The following is a 13,817-nucleotide window of genomic DNA, read 5'->3' as shown; positions in this document are numbered from 1 at the left end:
TAGGTCAGTTTCAGCCTGGGCAATGGACCGTTTGACAAATAGCGATGCCCGCGGGAGGCCGTCCGCATGGTGGCCCTTGGCGCTGTAGGAGACAAACGGCGGTATCTTGAATGATGGTTGGGTAAGGCTCTCTTGTATCGCTAACACATCAAAGTCCATCTTCCGTAAAAGGAGTTTGAGATCGGCCTGTTCATGAATCAAGCTTCTGGCATTCTATTGAAGGATGCGGGGAAGGAACGCTCTCTTTTTTCTAAGTTCGGTCATAACTGTCCGCCGATCGATGTACGAAAGCTGGTGTTGTTAATGCCTGCTGCCGGGGAGACGCAGGGGTGCTATCACGGCTTCGAGTTGGAGGACCGATTGGATTTCTGCTAGAGCAGTACATTCAGGAACTGCCGAGACGATAGCCTTCAGTGCAGCAAAGAGAAGCTGGATGATGACCATGGGCAGATCTGCGCCTTCTAGACGGTCTAACACCTTACGGTAGGCTGGCTGGGAATGGAGAGGGAGCGGAGGGTCGCTCTTCTTTCCATGGGGTTGTGCCGGGGATGCATCGTTTTCCTCTGGACGGTCGACAGGGCCTAGAGGGGGAAACTCAGTTTCCGCCCAAACGATCTGTCGCTGCGACGCCTGGAGGCTCTTAGAAGCGGATTGTACACACCTGTGTGAAGGCTTCTCCTGAGACTTTCGTATACCCATTGCCTTAGGTTCGTTGCGACGCTTTGTGAGCAGGACTTCAGCCTTCGCCTCTCGGTAGCTGCTATTGGAGCGAAAGCGTTCCCTGGCGATGTGTCGTTGCAACTTTAGGGATGGGCAGTCCCTTTTGATGTGGCGACAGGACGCCCTTTGCAGTTTATGCAAGTGGGTTTGGATTCAGGGCACATCGGGCTCTCGTGGGAGGGCCCGCAGTTAGGCCATATTTTCCGTTGGCTACAGCATGCAGCCCCATGACCGTAGTGAAGGCAGTTGTTGCACTGAACCGTGCGCGGTAAGTAATCACGAACTTGCATGATCAGGAGGTGAAAGCTGCCACCCTTGGGAAGTTTCGGCCCAAGGAACGTTAGCCTCACCGCACCAGTGTCCCGTCTTATTCTTCTGGCTGCTATTAGAGGAGGGTCGGACTGAATGGCCTCCATAATTTGGCTGTCGGAGATGGATGTATCAACTCCCAAAAGGACGCCATAGCATGAGTTGAACGGGCAGGGCTCATAGGCACGGACAGGTGTGGAACATATGCGATTCAGCTGCAGGAGGGCTAATTACGCAGCAGGGGCAACAGCATCCACCGCTATAATGTTCTTAGCGTGGTTCGGCCGAATCTCCTTAATTCTCCCAGGGAGCTCAGAAGTGAGGAATTGCGAGAGCTTTAAGTGGTTGAGCTTAGCTAGGTTCGATTCCCGCTCCAGTGACGCAAAAATGACTGTGGTTCCCTCGAGCAAGGTGATGCGTTTGATGTTGCGTTTGCTTGTCTTTCGAGCCCGTTTGACAACATATTTGAAAGGTTGATCCTCATCGGACGACTCGAGAGTGGAGTGGCCGGTTGAAGAGGCACCTCTCTTGACAGTGTGGCTGCTCGCGGGAGAGCCAGGTTCGGAGCTGTTCGCGTCTTCAGTAGAGGAATCCATGACTTCAAGACAAGGGGCGCGCCGGGGAGTGGGCAGCTCGCCCGAGTCCAATGCGCAGTGTCGGCTTGCAATATAGAGGATACCCGAAATAATCCCCTGACAATAGCTATGAGTAATTCGCAGGAATCAGGAGCAAAAAAATCGTACGCCCGCACGATTCGGCTTCGTCCACTCAAGTAGTGCAGCACTCGCTTGACCATATTCCAATGGGATTCGTTATGGCAGGTGCTGAACTGACTTAAATAGTTTACTCCAAAGGCAGGTCTCACGTACCATGCACCTGTACCCCTTCATGTAAGTGAAGTCAACAAGCAATTCTCGTAATAATTCTGCATATCGAGGCGCGTTCGTGTGCCAAACACTATGGTCATAAGAATACACATTTTCAGTACGCAGTCAAAAACGGCACGTAACTGTTATAGTCGGACTATTTGCATAGCGCAAGAACAAATTTTCTCAGACGATTCGACACGCTGATAATATCGGCGGTTGCTGCAGCTTGAGTACGACCTCCGGATTTAACACATAGACACAAGGATAAAAGTAGACAAACACAGTCACAGCAGTCATAGTTGACTCGCGACGTAAATCTACAGGGAGCAAACCAGCAAACCACGGCGAAGACACGCTTAGGCCGGCGGCGGCCACACGACGGGACCGGAACATGCGTGGCGGACAGTTCCAACAGAACAAATAAAATAGCTCTCGCAGAATAAGCTGCCAGTCAACAGAGGCTGATGGTGTAACGTAGAATCTACGTTGTCTAATGTTGACTAATGTTGTATGTAAACAGATAGTGCTGAATCAACGCTGTTTCAGCTGTACGTGGTCAATGGTGGATTGTGAGCATAAAGAACAACGTTGGTTTTCCACGAGCCACTCAACTGAGGATTTACGCAGCAAATATTGCGTGGATTCCACATTGTACCTTCAACATATTGTCAACCTTTATCACGAATGGAAAAGCCGTTGCGTCTTTAGTCAACATACTGCGCGCCCAATTTGTTGGCACTGTATTTTATTTTTACATTCTAATGTGCCATTCGCATGTAAAGTAGGCCCGTTTGATGTGGAACTTATCAGTTATCACACACATTCCTCCATTAATATTATTTTATTTTATACCCTCATAGCCTTACCCTTTTTAATCATACTTTAACGACTCATCACGTATCGCACCATAGTCAAAAGAAAAATAAAACGTATTTTACCTTTTCCACGGGAATTCGCCATCACCATCGACATTCTCCAACCGAAGTTTCATCAAACAGGCGAGGCGTATCGTTGTAACGGATCGCAAAATCAGCAAAACAAAAATCAAAATAAATAATAAATAAATAAAAATAATAATATAAATAAAAGCTAAAAAAAATAAAAAACAGCAAAATACATAATATAATACGTCCTGTATATGTCCTCTATATGTCCAAATATCTCTGAGAGACATTCCTGGAACATTCCCTGGATCAGCAAATGCAGAAGAGATGCGGGTCCGCTGTCTGCCCCAGAGACATCAACGGGCTATTTAGCCTAGTCCCTGGGATATCCCAAATCCCAAGTGGGATATTGTGTGGATGTTTCTGAGACATATCTGGTTTACTGGGGAGTGACACTGATGGTCCATCTTCTCCATCTTTTTCTTCTTTTACGAGCCGAAGTCCTTCACAATGCACGTCGAACGGTACTGTCCGACAGCAGAGAAACGGCCGTGACAATCAGTCCGTCCAATGCTTTTGCTCTGAAAAAAGTGATCTGTTATAGAATGGATAAAAATGAGTAAAGAAGCATACCTTTAGACCATAGTCCTCTGTAGTTGGTGCAGAAGAAGCTGCCAATCTACCGAAACACGTGAGCTGGGAAGAAACAACTTCACGCGCCGCAAAATTGTTGTAAACTGTAAACAAAACTCTTCAAGCATTTCAATGATGACGTCATGGGTATTACTTATGAGGATCCTCCAAGTTGAGCATGGTGGAGGTTAGACGAGAATGACAATCAAACTACCGCTTCGACAGTTATACAGTTAAACCTCTATGTAACGAAGTCGGTAAACACATCGCAAAACTTCGCTATATGGAGAACTTCGTTATAGAGAACGTTAGCTAAATTCCGGTGGTTGTTACTACAGTTCAGTAGCCTGAAGTTCCCGGGAATATAACGCACAAAAAACAAGACTATGGAAGAGAAAGAAGCAATTTATTTGGCACAGAAATAGTCAGTTACTCCCTTTTGCACGGTCTTGAAGAACGTCGGTGTCACAGACCGTTCATAGCTTGCCAGCGCTGCCAGAGCGCCCTCCTGGTCCTTGTTCAATGCCGCGTATCGTCGAAGCACGTCAATAGAGTCGAGCACCTCCCTAACAGATGGCACACATATGTCCTCTTCAGTGTCGCTCTCGCTGTCCTCGTGTGTATCCTGACGCAGACCGGCGACGATGTCGGCCTCACTAAGCTCCTCTGTGCATACTGCCGTTGAGTCGGCGTTCAAAAAGTCCTCCAGTGCAACATCATCCGGCACCCCACCTTGTTCTCGAAGTTCTTCCCATCGCTGGAGCACAGCGAGCGCGTCTGAAGTGTCTTCCAGAACGCTTGGCTCAGCTTCCTCCACGTCAGCACATGGGGTGTCTTCTGCCTCATCAGTCCTCTCAAACCCCGCCTTCCTGAAGCAGTTTGTGATGACCTCGCGTTTGGTTGCAGACCAGCTCGCTGCAAGCATCTCCACGGCTTGGATGGCGTCCACTTTCGATTCTCTGCCGAATCGAATGTCCAGCAGCAGTCGGTCCACTACACGTGCGCGATAGGCGCACTTAACACTCCTTATAATGCCTTGATCCAGTGGCCGGATCAGCAATGTGCAGTTCGGTGGGAAAAATCGCAGCTCCACGTTCGTAAGATGGAGGTCGACATGGTGCGCTGAGCAGTTGTCGAGCAGAAGGCACACATGCCGACCCTGCTTTTCCATTTCACGGTCAAAGTCCCGGAGCCACTCACTGAAAATTGCTCGCGACATCCACGCCTTTTGGTTGGCGGCGTACATCACCGGGACCCTCCTTCCTCGAAAGCAGTAAGGGTTCTGGCTAGCCGCTTGTCGCTGCTGTCCATGTTCACACAGAAAAGGACGGAAAACCGTTGCTTACTTTGAGTCCCACCTTCACAACGGCGTCCCTTCAGGGTCAGAGTGCGTCCAGGCATCATCTGGTAAAACAAGGCGGTCTCATCCGCGTTGTAGATGTCTTTAGGCTGGTATTTCTCCAAGATTCCTTTCAGTTCTTCTTCCTGCCACGTGGCAGCCCCAACAACGTCGGCAGAAAGAGATTCGCCACACAGAACTCTGCAGACAATCGCATGTCTTTTTTTGAATTTCTCTAACCAGCCGCTGCTGGCCTTGAAGTTGTCGCAGCCAAGCATGTTCGCGAAGTTGACAGCCTGACGTTACACGATAGCACCGGTGAGTGGAACACGTGAGGCAAGCATCTCCAAGAACCAGGTGAACGTTGCTTTGTCGACGTCGTCATAATGTGCAACCTTCAGCCTCTTCCTCGTGGTGCTGGTCCCCGCTGCGACGGCTGCAAGGATGTTCTCTTTGCCCTTCAGGATCGTTGACAAAGAATTCACCGGGATTCCGAACCTCGCAGCTACGTCCTTTTTCTTTTCACCCTTGGCGACTGCGTTGATGATCTGCACCTTGGCATCTACGGACAACGATTTCCGCTTGAGCACGTTTGCCATGGCGTCCACTTCACCCACTCGCACGCGGAATCAAAAGTGACAACTGACCGGTGGGTGTAAACTGTAGGAAGAGAGGAGGGGGCCTCCGTCCTTCTCATTCGTCGAACGCTGGTTGCGCACGCCGGTTGCGCCGGTCACTGAACCCCCGGCGTCCTCCTTTCACCACCTCTCCTTTGTACAGGCTTCTCCAACACAAGGAGCGACCTGGATATGATGCATCCGGCACCCCGGATGGCCCTGAATTCCAGAAAGTTCGGAACGTCGCACTATTTCCGAGAATCGGAGCGGTGTTCAGCGCGCGCGGAACTTCGTAACACAGAGAACACGGGCAAACGCACTTCGCTGTACGGAAAACCCAAATACATGGGCTTCAATGGGACAAATGCACAAGCATTTGCTCTATAACGTCCTTGAAAGTGTTTGGACATGTTTGGATGGGTTTGTTTTGACCAGAACATTGCGATATGAAAGGCGCACAAACTGTCGTATAGCGAAGTCGTCCCAGGACGCACTAGTTCCTCTCACTCTCTCTCTACTGTGTTTGGATATGTTTGGACGTGTTTAGACATGAACCCCGCAATATGAAAACGTAATCATGAAGATGATGTTTGAGGGCCCAACACAAATTAGTCTAGTGGTTAGAGAGATGGTTAGTGTTGCCATCGCAGAGTCCTCACAACACATAGAAAACTATGCGAGAGAAGGGTATGGTTTTGCCTCCAATGACGTTCAATGTGTCGACTTTAAAAAAAACGCGTTTGAAACCGAAGCGGATTGGGTTCACGATCGAGCTTCCTGAAATGTTGAAAAGGAAAACAAATACTCTCACAAGTATAGTTTTTGAAGTGTTCATGAGCGTTTCAAGTATAGCGTGCTGGCACACTTGCATCTGTTGCGGACCAAACCAAAGCTTTATGTCAAATACCACAAATACCTGAATCCTTAAAATCTGGAGATGCGTGTAGCGTACTGGCCGCCCTGCTTCCCAGTCACTTATGAAGACATTACCCTGTGGGAGCGAAAAAACAAAATCTCCGTGTTCAACGAGGAGACGAGTTCAATATCTACCGGACAGGATTCCTGCACGCTCTACCGGGGTAAGGTCCATGTGCTCGAGGTTAGGGGGCGTTTCTATGGGATCAGAAAATTTAGCACTTTCATGGGACGAAGTGACTATATTTGTTGCGAGAAATGCATGTGCAGCTATGGGACGGGAGAGGCTTTGGACGCGGAGAGCATTTTGGAAAAGGATGCATTTGTTAAGGATGCTGTGAGTGTGCACAGGATGAGCTCGTACAGCATCATTCTAGTGAGAACTTGTGACAGAAAAATAATGGCCCTACATAGCTATTAGGGACCCCACGTGCCAGGCGCTAGGAGCGCACGCATGCGTAGCGCCCGCGGAGAGGCGCTTTTGTCAGTTGAGCGCTGGCTCTCGTAAGGAGAGGACGTGTGGTCAGTCGCTACGCTGTTGCCGCGCCACGAGCTGAGGCCTGGATGTCGACGGAAGCGGACACTTCATCGCCATAGGGCCATAGGGTGATTTGCCAGAGCGGTTTGGCCCAGTTTAAGTTAGGTGTCTGGTCTTGGCGCATTTTTACCTAGCTCTGCGCTCGTCTTAAGCCTTTTCCCCGATGTGAGGTGTTTCCTCCGTGCTGTCGTATGTTTAGCGCTGTGCAGCGGTTGGGCCTTTTCCCCCGACGAGTATGTCTGGACTTGTTTAGCAGTGCCTTCCTTGCCACGTCTAGTGTTTTGTTGTTGTCTGCATCTTGTCTTAGCCGTTGAGTTTTGTAGCGATGTGCGGTTACGCAGTGATTATGCCTAAGCGCTCATCTTAAGCCTTTTCTCCATGCTCTCAGATGTTTAGACTTGTTTAGCATTTGTCGTAGCAGTTACGCCTTTCCCCCAATGTTTTGTAAGCACTCTCGCATGTTTAGACTTGTTTAGCAGTGTCTTTCTTATTGAAATTTTTACCAAATGCTAGTATTTTGTCGTTTTTTCTGTCTTCCACGCATATCGCCGAGAAGTGGATGGTGGTGCCATCTGTTGTGATGCCTTGCAACTAGATAGCCACCTGTCGTCGATCTCTGTAACTACCAGCCGCCAACGAGCAACATGGAGGTCGATGGTCAGCTGTCCTTTACGGAGCGATTTCTTCGAGCTGGCATCGTTGATTTTCAAATAAACTGCTTCTCTCCACTCTATCTACAGTCAAATCTCATTACAACGAAACGCGATATAACGAAATTCGCAATAGCGCGAAATAAATTGGATTTCATGGCAGAGGGCCATAGAGATCAATGTATTTTAACTCCCGCTACAACAAAACACTTTTTAGCCATATCTCCGCCTATCTATCTATCCATCTATCTATCTTTTTAGCCGCCTCGATACAGCGAAAGAATAAGATAAGGTTTATGACCCCAAAGCCGACTTTAGGGTCATGAAAACAAAGGGCGCAAGCAGCGTCCTGTTCCCGCGGCGAAAGATGGCACGCGCGATTAGGGTCGGGAGGAATCGGGTGCCTACAAAAGGAAGTCTGAGTCATTGGAAGGTTAGGAATTTTCTTCCGAGGCTTCTCCTTTTCGCGCTTGTTATGAACTGTCCGGTTGTAGCGAAGTAAAAAGAGCACGAGACACAAGGCACCATCGCGCGCGTGGAAAATGCTTCGTTCACATGGCGGCATAAGTGATGAAATCAGCCTAGAGGATTTTCTTGACGGGGACAAACATGCCGTAGCAACGGAGAGCCTTGCGGAAAACACACTGTCATAGACGTAGAAGGTTTGTGGGAGATCGCAACACGTTATGAAGAAAGCTGCGGAGGCTTCGGCGGCATACGAACAATGCGTGATACTGCGTCTTCTAGGCACGACGCAGACGCGTATAACTGGCTATTTCGCGCAAGAATAAAATACCGTAGGTGCACTTTGGCGCTGTATTTGTAGTTGCTGTCATTTTTCACGAAAAACTTTTCCGCATCGCAGGAGTTATCGACGTTTATGTACAGCGCGCGCCCTCGCAAAGGTCGCGACCCGTGACCTTGAATTCGGTGCAACGAAAAGTTCGATACAACGATAGAAATTGCAGTCCCTGTGGGTTTAGTTATATCGAGGTTCGACTGTAGCTATTTTTTTACTTTTTAGAACCAAGAGTATCCCTAAACATGCAGGGTGGTCTCGACACGAGTTAGATGCTCCCCAATTAGTGTGGTGACTCACTGGATGGTCCCAATTACCGTGGGGGTCTTAATTGCTAATTAATTAGTAATTTAATGGTGTCCAGGCTCCTTGTGCGTTTCCTGATACTTGTGGTCAGTGCTTACTACTGGTGTTCCGCTCCTGGCTGTACAAACACGTACGAAGCTAACCAGAAACAGTATTCCACGAGCCGATCTCAGACCTCTACGTGACCTGCGGACGCCAAGGGTCTTTCTGCCACTCCCTCATGGCCTTTGTCCGCGTCAAGTTTTACTGATTGGCCCTGTCCAAGTGACGTTTTCATCAGAGAGGGAATTCCGGAATGCTCTCAACATACGTCGTCTGCTCTTGCCATGCATTATATTAAATTGCACGTAAACTACTTCGCTAATTGTACTAATTTGACTTAAAATGTACTAATTCGCGTCGGACTTTTAGCGTCATTGTCGGTGATGAACAAGGAGAAAAATATGGCACGGTAGTTTCGGAATCGATCGCGACGGATGCGATAGCCCCTTCAAGGAACGATTGACGGAGTTAAGTTCAGGAAGGATGTGCCAAGTGCGTTGAACATCGAGGTGAATATGTCTAATTGTAATAAAGGATTCGGACTCTATAGGCCGCGTTCGTCCTTGTCGGCCCGAGAACTCATCAGCATCCTCTCGTATAATGCCTGAAGTCTCTGCATCAGCAACAAAAGGAGAGAAAGCAGTGATGATGACCACGTGTGTGACAACAATGACCAAACAATGACCAAACAATGACCATGTGTTTGACGAGTTGCAAGCTTACTTGGCCACTAGCATGCCGACATTCCCAGGAGTTGTGTTACACCCGTAAGTAAAGCTGTTCTCAAGTTCTGTTGTGAAGCTGTTCAAGCGTAAGTTCACTGTTCTCACAGAATACCCGCTTAGCTAACAGGTATCCTATTTAGAGGAAACTATGTTAGTATCATCGTAGCGACCTGTAAGTCACGAGCAACTGTGGTAATGGAACAACGAAGCTACTTGGGAACCCTGTTCGGGGTACCTCCACAGAAGCACTGTGGGGCACACGCGACACAAAATATTTTCCGCAAAACCTGAATTATAAGGTGCCCAGACAGAGATGCCCATGATGATGCCCAGACACTAAGTTGCGGATATGGTCATCAAAGTTTACAATGGAGAACATTACTGCATCGGCGAGGTAGTAAATGCCACCACAAAAGCAGAAAACAGTCAGGACCTTGTCAGCAAGGCTAGGCCTCTAGCTTGACGCTCTGATGCAAAAAAATATTCCACACCCTTTGGAAATGTTGGTGCCCCTGTCTAACGTCGATGCCCCACAAATGAATAGCATGTGAAAGCACAGGGTAACTGGCAATGCTGGACCATGAAAATTTTTATTATGATATTAACATCAACGTACCTGTACAACAATATGTCAGTTATCTGAGGGCGTGTACACTTACAGTTTCTGCGTCATTACTACCATTCCTGTCTCTTGCGTTGCTGCAAATAAAGAAGATAATTTGCACACACTTTCCTACATCATCGTAAGTAACCTATTGAAGGAGGGCAGGGTTGTGTACAACATTATTGTCACTATAGTATTATTACTGGACGAGGATGGTAGCTATTTGACAAAAGTTTACTTGGCAGCTCTTTCATGAATGACAGATGATGAAAAGCAAAATAGTACACATGCGCAAGAGCGTGTTTTGTGGGCATAATGTGATGGGTATTTACAGACTCTCGCACATTATTCAGTTTTCTTACAAAACAGGTTGCAAAACAAAGACAGCACTGCGCAGACTGAATGAACACAAGATAATGTACATACATTATATGATGAAAGCTGCCTACATGTACAAGACATCTGAAATTGTTTTCAATGATATTGTGTAGTCGGTGTCTAACTTATGAATCATGTGACAATTACCTTTTTATTCGACAACCAGTATCAATTGCGAGCATTAGAGTTTAGAAGACTTCTAAAAGTCAAAAATGCTTTCAAAAGGTGTCTATCCATTCAAATGTATGTAGAACTACAAGAACAGTTCATAAATGGCCCGCGATGTGGCCAATCAACAGCTCTCCCTGCAGTACCCGAGCAGATTGCAACCACGGCAAAACCTGCTTAAAACAATCCTGCATACTGAAACATGTGGAGAACAGCAGTTACTCATTTAAATTTAAGTTTTTAGTACAGTAGCTGATACCGTGAATGCCTGACGAAGAAAATGGCTGCCAGAACCAGGACTTCAGCCTGGGCTATAAACCATACGAATTTTGGAACCACAGTGGAAGTATGTATTGTGGTTGTATTCGCAGCATTGTTATCAGCAGGTTTCACAGTGCAATCTGGTGAAAAATGTTTAAATTCACTGGTACAGATAATAAATTTAACAATTTAGCAATGACACCTCTACAGTCCACCTCTGGAATCTTTGGATCACTGTAATGCTACCGATGCCTATGCATGTCACTGCATACAGCCTACAGAAGCACATTTCATGTAGTGCAGGATCAACACCTTAATAGCGCACTAAGCATGCTGCGCAATACCGTTTGTTATCAGCAGAGCATCCTCTTGTATCTATGGTAGCAATCAGGGCTTCAGCATCCATGATTTAGATGTATATAGCTTTGCCAGCAAGCTGGAACGTCAACTGATCTTATGAATTACTGTCTAGAAAAAGGCACCCATTACGGCCTGGCGTCACAGATATGCCCATTAAATGTTTGTTCACTTCTCTGTACAAATAATCAAGCCAACATGATACGAAAAAGTGAAAGAATGACAACACTTAAGAATGAGCAAAGTAAACATCCAGTGCCTTACAAATAACCAGCCTGGTCTTCAAAGACTAGGAATCCGAGGCTCAGCTGTGAGCATAGAGAGTATTCTGTACAGAAAAACATAAAAATAAAAAATGTACAATTAAGATGGGGCGTGTCTGCTCGTGCTCGGCTACAGACAGACCCTCAAAGTGCCACCACTGACTAAATGTTGTGTCGCCGGAATCCCACCAGAATCCCTCACATTGTATTCTCAGAAAACATTTTCTCTCTCCATTTTATGCGGAAGTATTCCAGAATTAACTCTAATTTTGTGAAGTGTGAGGTCACAATATGCACAATCAGTTATCCGTCTCGAAACGCTGCTCCTAAAAGGACGCTTCCCCGACTCCTCACCACAGTTGCTGGAAGTCTTCGAAAGTGAGGAGGGGAGCGGAGACCGTGAAGGTGCATGACACTGTGTTGGGAGACATATGTTAGAGAACATCACCTACTCTTGTTGCTTCTGAAAGTTTAGCAAAGTTTTGAAAGATCTCGTCTATGAAGTTTTGCATGGATTTTTTTGTTTCAAAATATTTTCGGAGGTGTGTAATGTTCACTGACGACACTGACTTATGATATGAAATGAAGTAACAGTCATTCATTTAGTCCAGAGTGGCACTTTAAAAATTATACTTAGAGCCATTAAGCATTTTAATTATGTGATGCAACGTAAAAGTTCATCTTTCGTCAAAAAATTTTTGCAATAGTGGCGTTAGAGCGCAAAATAAAATTAATTCTGATAAGTTATAAAAATGATGCTCATTTCCCTCATCTGCCAAAGTTCCAGTGGAATGTGAGAATTTCACAAGAAGGGCGTAAATACACATCAAAACTGCACACAACTACTTTACATCAACAAAAATCACCACATAAACTGGCAGTACCAGCTGTCACGGCACTGTGTAGCATAGGAAAGAAGAATTTGGGGGAATTTGAAAATGCGACTAATAAACACAAGCTGTCCAGAGAGCCGTACGGCTTCTTTCTGTTTGCCTTTTTTCGTGTGGCACAGTGTCGCTATATTTTTATTAATTTTTTTCTTTCCACGCAAGCACTAGCCTTGGAAGATCCGACCCTCGAGGCTCGTGCGACTAGATGCCTCGTTGCTTTCCAGCCTAGCGTGTCGCTCCGCAGTTACGGAAACGCAGTGAGTTTAACACTCGTCACCTCCTGTAGTCTTCTGGTTCACCTTTTCTTTTTTTTTGGCTTTACCGCGACGTTCACAATTTGCAGTGCTGGACACACGATGTGCACTGTCCTGCTTCTCTATGCACATCACAAATGTTGTTAGCTCGACACATTCTCGCAGTCTTTGCCACAAAGCAGTCAAAACGTCACTTGTTTTCACCGAGGTTTTCAAGATCGAAAAAATGGACACCAAGTCTGGACACTAAGTCTATTCGTAGGACGTGTTTCTCTTCGTAATAAGTTGGCTACAACGCCGTGTTGCCACGTAAAGGCATTGAAATTCGGTGGTATGCACGCTCACACACACGCACGCACACAATTATACAACTGAGAAGTTAGCCACTGTGGTGATAAGTAAGTCATTGCATATTGTTTCCTTCAGTGTGAAGATGTTGCTGGCTATAAGTAGACCTTCTTCACCTTCTGAACGGGCTTGTTATCTGCGGAGCTGTTTGCATTCTTGCCGTTTTTTGGAGGTACGTTGAGCACCAAGTTGATGGGCTTGGCGTTGTTGTGATGGCGCCCCGTCGCAGGGGCGAGGAACCCCTCGGTGTGCAAGTCGCTTCCGCGGTCCAGATACCGGGCATAATCGTCGGGTTGGCAGGTGTCATCGGGATCTTCGTCGTTGCGGCAGCGCCGGCTGAAGATGTAACCACTGATGAAGCCGACAACTAGGGAGGAGACGATGCTCGTAGTCACGGCGATGGCCAACGTCTCTGCTGTATAGTCCTGGGACGACCCCTTGGGACCTTGAGAACCATGCACTGAAGCTCCAGATATGCCCACTGTCGGAGAAATGACAAGACAGCACTCAGAGATCAATGCAACCTTACGTTTGGTACTGCTAATTTAGTTTTTGCGATCATGAACCCTGCCAGTCTGCATCAGTGCTTTTTCTGTGTCCTCTCCCTGCTACAAATGCGAGCACGATGCAAGCTGAATAAATCCACAAAGCTAAAGTACAGTCGCAGCTCACTAAAATGAACAGCAACAAGAACTTTATTGCGAGATGATGAATGGGGAGTTTCATCGCCAGGGGCGATACTCTACCCCGTTGCTGGTGGTGATGTGAGGAGTGAAATAATGAGCCCCTTCACAATAAGGATCGAAGTCCTATGGTGTCCAGAAAGGTGAAGAGAGCTTTGAGGGCAGAGCGTTGGTGGGCTGGATGTGGCCAGGGACCAAGCAATTTTGTGAGAGGGGGCGAGAGTCAAGCTCGTTAAGGGATCGGGAGTGTACGGTTCGGGAAGGT

The 13,817-nt window shown here is 47.1% G+C and overlaps 3 protein-coding genes across 7 annotated transcripts in view; all 3 read right to left on the bottom strand.

The window, feature by feature from the left end:
• Window positions 1-3,821: 3,821 nt before the first annotated feature.
• Window positions 3,822-4,661, bottom strand: LOC135389701 (tigger transposable element-derived protein 6-like). The gene has a single exon (XM_064619733.1). The coding sequence runs from the start codon at window positions 4,659-4,661 to the stop codon at window positions 3,822-3,824; it is 840 nt and encodes a 279-aa protein (XP_064475803.1).
• Window positions 4,661-5,353, bottom strand: LOC135389700 (tigger transposable element-derived protein 6-like). Its single transcript, XM_064619732.1, has 2 exons — window positions 5,061-5,353; window positions 4,661-4,955 (listed from the first exon to the last, which is right to left on the bottom strand). The coding sequence occupies exons 1-2, from the start codon at window positions 5,351-5,353 to the stop codon at window positions 4,661-4,663; spliced, it is 588 nt and encodes a 195-aa protein (XP_064475802.1).
• Window positions 5,354-9,917: 4,564 nt separating this feature from the next.
• LOC135388681 (semaphorin-1A-like) overlaps window positions 9,918-13,817 on the bottom strand; it is a 130,380-nt gene continuing 126,480 nt past the window's right edge. For all 5 annotated transcript variants that reach the window (XM_064618386.1, XM_064618389.1, XM_064618390.1 and 2 more), the window contains one exon: window positions 9,918-13,350. In XM_064618386.1, coding sequence (XP_064474456.1) covers window positions 12,965-13,350 — 386 coding nt within the window. In that variant the 3' untranslated portion in view covers window positions 9,918-12,964. The remainder of the gene's footprint in view (window positions 13,351-13,817) is intronic.

Source organism: Ornithodoros turicata, chromosome 3 (assembly GCF_037126465.1).
Source record: "Ornithodoros turicata isolate Travis chromosome 3, ASM3712646v1, whole genome shotgun sequence".
Taxonomy (NCBI): Eukaryota; Metazoa; Arthropoda; class Arachnida; order Ixodida; family Argasidae; genus Ornithodoros; species Ornithodoros turicata.
The sequence above is the reverse complement of the archived record's forward strand: the minus strand, read 5'-3'. Positions and strand labels throughout refer to the sequence as shown.

What these genes read in the sequence shown, in the direction of transcription:
- LOC135389701 (XM_064619733.1), bottom strand. Translation starts at nt 4,661, where the DNA reads ATGTACGCCGCCAACCAAAAGGCGTGGATGTCGCGAGCAATTTTCAGT.
- LOC135389700 (XM_064619732.1), bottom strand. Translation starts at nt 5,353, where the DNA reads ATGGCAAACGTGCTCAAGCGGAAATCGTTGTCCGTAGATGCCAAGGTG. An exon ending in CCACTCACCGGTGCTATCGT is followed by an intron (nt 4,956 to 5,060) that starts GTAACGTCAGGC and finishes GATTGTCTGCAG; the next exon opens with AGTTCTGTGTGGCGAATCTC.